Source organism: Tinamus guttatus, unplaced genomic scaffold, assembly GCF_059628265.1.
Source record: "Tinamus guttatus ecotype Peru unplaced genomic scaffold, ASM5962826v1 Tinamus_guttatus_pri_ptg000942l, whole genome shotgun sequence".
In the NCBI taxonomy this organism is placed as follows: domain Eukaryota; kingdom Metazoa; phylum Chordata; class Aves; order Tinamiformes; family Tinamidae; genus Tinamus; species Tinamus guttatus.
This window is the reverse complement of record NW_028289476.1, coordinates 1,190,200-1,196,199: the sequence shown is the minus strand read 5'-3', so window position 1 is coordinate 1,196,199 and position 6,000 is coordinate 1,190,200. Positions and strand designations below refer to the sequence as shown.

At 50.7% G+C, this 6,000-nt stretch overlaps 1 protein-coding gene across 2 annotated transcripts in view; it reads right to left on the bottom strand.

Annotated features, from left to right (window-relative positions):
• Positions 1-757: 757 nt before the first annotated feature.
• Positions 758-6,000, bottom strand: part of RBPMS2 (RNA binding protein, mRNA processing factor 2) — a 28,378-nt gene continuing 23,135 nt past the window's right edge. Inside the window, exon 7 of one of the 2 annotated variants that reach the window (XM_088538220.1) lies at positions 758-827. In XM_088538220.1, the coding sequence (XP_088394346.1) occupies positions 765-827 (63 nt within the window). In that variant the 3' untranslated portion in view covers positions 758-764. The remainder of the gene's footprint in view (positions 828-6,000) is intronic. The other variant, XR_015914206.1, reaches the window with a different exon arrangement.

Sequence of the window (6,000 nt, the reverse complement as noted above, 5' to 3'; positions counted from 1 at the left end):
GGCAAAAAGTTAGATATTTTACAGCTGTTCTATATATAGAAGTCTGAGGAAAATAATAATAATATTATAATAACCCTGACTTTAAAAAAAAATATGGAGCATGGATGAGAACAGAAACCCAGTGCATCGTACTTGAAGGAAAAAAAAAAAAAAAAGAAAAAAGAAAAAACATTTTTTGAATTCTTCTGGGCATACTGGGAAGGGGGAGTCAGCGGAGGTGGGACAAGGGGTGAGACAAGGACAGTATTTCCCAAAAAGCCAAGTCTCCACCAAAGCAAGCTGAAAAAAATAAAAAAATAAAAATAAAAAAATAAAAAAAAGGAAAAAAGGAAAAGAAAAAACCCTCGCCTGGATCCACCGCTGGGCCGAGACCTGTTGCTACGGTGACACAAACGCTAGAACAAACAAACTTACACTCACACGGACACAAGTTAAGTGTTTTAATTCATGCCAGAAAAACATGCAAAAAAACCCACGGCCTTTCGATTCCTTCGGCCGAGCCGCCCGGGGGAGAGAGGAGGGGGAGGCGGTGGCCGCAGTCGAGGCCCGGGCTGAGGTTGGCCTTGCCGCGGCCGCCTTGGCCCCACGAGCAGGCCCGTGCGAGCCACAGTCCCTGGCGCGGCCGTCCCTCCGGGGCAGCGGGGAGGAGGAACACCGAGCCGAGGAAGGAGAGGGCTCTGCGAGAGAGGAGCGGCCGTGAGCGGGGCCTGGCCGCCCAGCTCCCCTTCCCTGCTCCCCGGGGCCAGCTGTTACTTACTAAGGAGCTAACAAAACTGACGGGACTTCCATCCTTGCTGGGTAGCTTCGGAGGGAGGATACCAGCGCATCTGGAAGAGAAAGGCACAGCGGAGAGCCGTCAGCGGCGGTCGATCCTGGTTTCTTAGCTCCCAGGTCTCTCCAAAGGACAAAGGAGGAGATGGGGTTTCCTGAGACAGTGTCCAAAGCCAGGCTGCTTGACATGCCAGCCCCAGGTGCCAGATCCTCACTTGAGGAGCACCATGAGGTCACACACATCTAGGAAAGGGCCAGCAGCCCATCTTGGCGGATGCTGCAACATCTCCCACACCTTCTGCCTGATGGTGTCACCCAAACCTCAAACCACTGCTACAGGCAATGGCACTGAGCTACCCTGGAAATTCAGAGGGAGGAAGAGAGCTGTCACAGTCCCAGTTCAGCACCTCTGGCTGCAGCAAATAGAGAAGATCCCCCATCCCAAAGAGCAGTGTTAGGGCACACACACTTAGAGCACACACAACTGGCCACAGTCTCACTACAATGCGAAGAGCGACAACGTTCTAGCTAGAAGTGTTCCTTGCCACCAGGCTGTAAGTTTCACTCCAAGGGCAAGTGCTGTTCCCTATCCCAAACACACATTCCCATTTCACAGCTTTCCTCTGTTGAGGCAGGACAGAAGACACTCACAGCTGGCATGTGTCACCCTGAGCCGGTGAGCACTCTGCCTTTGACCAACAAGGGAAACACCAAGACACAGCGTTTAAGCCAGACAACTTTCCTGTGACACGCAGAAGGCAAGAAGTGCCTCATGCACCACAAGAGAGGCTCATGGTGCTTTTGAAGCACCAACACAGCCATACGAAGGGGAGCCAAGCAAACCATTGCTCTTACATGATGGGGACAGCTGGCAGAGCTGCCAGCCTGCAAGACTCAGGCTCACCTAGCAGGTCTTTGCTGCAGCACCTACTGCTCAGGACTGCTGGACTGGCACCTGAAAACCAGGGACATGAACAGTAGCTGAACCGACATTCCAGCCTGTCAGTAAGTCCTGCAAGTTAACATTATCCCATTGAACAGCATCAGACATCCAGATGCTCCTATTCAGACCACAGAACTACATCAGGCTGGACTGAGTTAGCAGCTTTGTATCTCGGAGCAGAGGGAGATTAATTTGTGCCCCTTGACTGAACACATATCCAACGGCAGAAGCAGATAGTGGAGCTCAGTCCTGCTGCTGTTTGCAGAGCGAACAGAAACACAGCTGCCATCTCCCTCTTCCCTCTCCTTAGCTGGTAGGAGGAAGGCACAGCTTCAGTGCAGGCAGACATCAAGAACAGCAGGTATATTCCTGAGTACCAGCAGAAGGGAGGAGTTTACCCCCAAGACAGGTAGGGGAAAGGCAGAAAAAAAATCCAAAGAATTCAGCATTAGTTCTGCCCCTTACCAGACCACCCAGGAACTCTAGGTCCAGAGAAGAAGGAAATAAAAAACAAACACACCTACAGCCTTTCCAGACCCAGACCAGCCAAACAACTGCCCCTCCATACTCAGCATATGGTATTCTCCCATTGAGAAAGGGCACCCAACTGGGGATGGGTAGACTTTCTTGAGGCAAGATCTCAAGTCTCTTTGGGGAATGGGAAAGCAATAGTCACGGCCCAGACATCTAATTTTGCACCAACTTCCCAGTTGGATTAACCTCTACATGGCTGTGCAATACTGCAGTTTCAGCAAGGGTGATTCCCAACAGCCTCCTTGCTAGTCAGGTCTCCCATGCAAGTTCTAAACAAGAGACATCAAGAAATCCACTGCAGGTTGAGAGAAACGGAATATCAGCTGTCTGTTCAACTGCCTAGAAGCTAATGAGCTGACGGCTACAGTGGATGGTATGTGCAATATAAATCTTGATGCAGAAGAACAGTGCTGGACATTGGCAGAGAGGTTTAGGAGAAAAGCAGCATGAGTGCCAGGCTAGAGACCCTAGCTGCACGGGACCTTCCAAAGCTATGTCACAGGTCTTCAGAGCAGACAGAGCTGAACACAAGGATCTTCCAAGGCTCATCATCCCTTCCCATGCCAGATGTAGCCTCAGTTGTCCCTTTAAACCCTGTTCCCCTTATCCCTGGAAAAAGCAGAGAGATCCATCACCTGATGGAGAAGTTAGAGGCTTTGCACAGAGATGCAGATGTTACAGATGCAGCTAACTCAGATGTTGATGCCACAGCATCCTTACATAAAGTGCCAGGGCCTATTGCCTACCTGTGAAAGGGACCCAGCTTAGCTGCAGCCTCAACTCTCCAACTTGGGAGCACTGTGTTGCTCTCTACCATGGTATCTCCTTGCAGTAACACAGGCCAGAAAGACTCACAGCAGTAGTATCACTGATGCACCTTGAGGGACCACCACAGCAGCAGCCAGTGCCAGGGTCACTTCTCCCCTCAACCCTGTCCTTGGGGAGGGTGCTTGCTCAGCCAAGCCACTTATCCTCAGCCACCAGTGGGCTGCAGCTCTCCTCCCTGGAGGATGTCTCCCACTCTGACATCCTTCCCCTAGACAGCTGGAATTAGTTTCCTCCCGCCCAGCAGCAACAGGAAACTCCCCATTCGTCCACAGGGCTGCAAGTGCTTAACCCCAAGAACAGCCTCCATCCCACACCCCCAGCCCTGGGATCAGGACGAGCAGTGCAGCTTATTATAAGCAGGCACAGCAGCTGTGCAAGACAGGCAGCCCCCCACCCCACTCCCCAAGCCTAGCAGCCCTTGTTGGCCTGCTGAAGAGGTCTAAACTGGATGAACTAGCTCTTGCCTTATGTCTACCCTTTACTCCAAGCCTCTAGCACCTCCAGTTTCAACCAGCCTTGTGTTTCTCCTAAACCAAGTGACATTCTCAACTCTGGCACTAAGTAAACCTACACTGCTGCTGCTCCTTGCCTTCCTCCCACAGGTCTGATGCACAACCCCACCAGCCTAATATGCCCCACCTGCCATACACCCTGCTTGTCTTACGTGGCTGCACAAGGGCAAGAGCAGCCACATGCTCCTCTGAGCACAAGCCCAGCAGCCAGAGAAGGTCAGCCTAGAAGTCAGGAACACATGCAGATGTGGTGATCCTGAGCACAGGCAAAAGCTGTGAAAGGCTTTCAGGGTGACCTGCCAGGTTTTTCAGACCACAGGAAGAACAGGCAGGAACATCCCCTTACTAGGAGGGATGCTTGAAAGACAGCATAAAGCACTGGAGGAACTAGATTAGAGGCAACACCTAGCCAAGAGGAACCCAGAGGACATTTCAGATGGTGGGATCTGCCAACTATTCTCTTCATGTCCCTCAAGGTGTCTTAAGCACCTTGCCTTTGCCAGGAGGAGGCACTGTGGAGAGAACTCCTGGTGTGATTTGAAAGAGGAGACCAGATGCACAAGAGATCTCCTAGGGGGTCTCAGATGACTACAACCCAGCAGGACAAGTCAGAATGCTTTCCTGGAGAAGATATGTTACCCCTCAAAAATACAGTGTCTGTCAAGGGGGATGCTGAGAAAGAGCAAATGGAGACACAGACATCCAACACTGGGCTGGAAAAGCAAAGCAAGGGAGGCTTTTACTGGAAAGCATGCAGTTGTTTCTAGAGCCACATTAGCTCACAGTTGGAAAGGAGTCCAACCACACCACTGCAAACATCTCCTGCCTATAGGGTCAAGAGACCACCAGCTGACTTCAGCTAGCCTCACACTGCAAGATGCAAAATCTGTTCCAGAAAACAGGAGGAAAAAAAAAGTTTAATTTGTGCCTTCATCGGCCACATTCAAGCCACAATAAAGAGACTGAGTGAAACACCCAGAGACTTGGACTCCTCCCTTGCTACGGCACAGCATCAGAACTACCTAAACCATAAAGAAGTGATGAACAGCTGTGGAATTATATATATATATATATATATATATATATATGTATAAAGCCCCATCAGGGCTTCGCTTTCCTTGCAGTTCTTCAACACCTCTCCCAATTATGCTCCAAGTTCAAGCTTCTGCACATATGGAAAGCAATTCCTTCTGTAGAAAAGGCCAAGGCAGGGAGGGGTGAGCGGGGGTCACACACCAAGTACCCACATCCATCCTCAAGCCACAGATAGTCTATGTCTTTCTTCCTTAGTCACTTTAAGCCTGGTCATCTTTACTCAGCAGTCAACCCATGCATCCTGGGGATATGCTTGGAACTACACCTAGCACTGAAACTGACACAGCCACAGCCAGGTGCATGTGTCCTCTGGTACGAGGAAAAAACCTCCTTGTGCAGGTAGAGACAAACCACTTTGTTTTGCTCCTGGGAGCTGGTAGGACCCCAACAAGCTGGTTCAAAAGCTGCATCTAGTCACTACCTGCAGACTTGCAGAAATACCTCTTCAAATTGCCTTATTTAAACAGCCTCATGCTGGCAAGCTGAAAGCACTTTGCAACACAGAGGGGAACATGCTGTTTATGTCAGTCATTACCCCTGTGGGTTGGGGGAAGTAATGGTACAGGACTTGAACAGACTCCGGAGGGGTTCAGCAAGAGCTGCTCTGCTCCAGACAGTAACAGATGATGGGAACCCCCAAGCTGCCATCTCACCCTCACAGTCAAGAACAGCCTGCAAAGATGCAACCAAGGAAACAAACATTATCTATTAATGCTCTTTAGCCAGGTCCTTCCAACTTCAACAGCAGATGCTTCGCTCAAGCCATCCGAGTTAAGGCAGCGAGGAGATAAGTATCCAAATGCTTGCGCACTGTTGCAAGACCCAAGCAGCTCAACCTACATCAGGGAAAGCTTGCTGCAGCTGTATCCATGTGTGTCTCTAGGCAGTTATGGTCAAGGAGAGCTGAAGGATGAGCATGCCTCACACCCTGTTGAGGAGCACTGCAGGAAAGGACAGGCTCTGATCCTCTTTGGTGCATAGAAGAGGCATTTCGACAGACATGTCATTTCAACATGTAGCGCCCTGTACTCCCTTGGCCCTCAAGGCAGCCTAATGCTACAGCTCATGATAACATACCCAGCTCGGCTACCACAACATGAAGCCCAGGAGCCTTCACAGAGGGGACCCTAAAGGCAGGCCAGGGCTCAGCGGTACAGATAGGACCTCTGCAATCTAGTAGGTCACACAGATGCCCACTGCTCATTGCCAGGCTAGTGGCACCCACACACTCATACAGCCCAACAAATAGCATCTCAACTGGAGCCAGGTACTTGAGGAGCACATCAGCCAAGCCCATCCCCAGAGGAAACGGCCCAT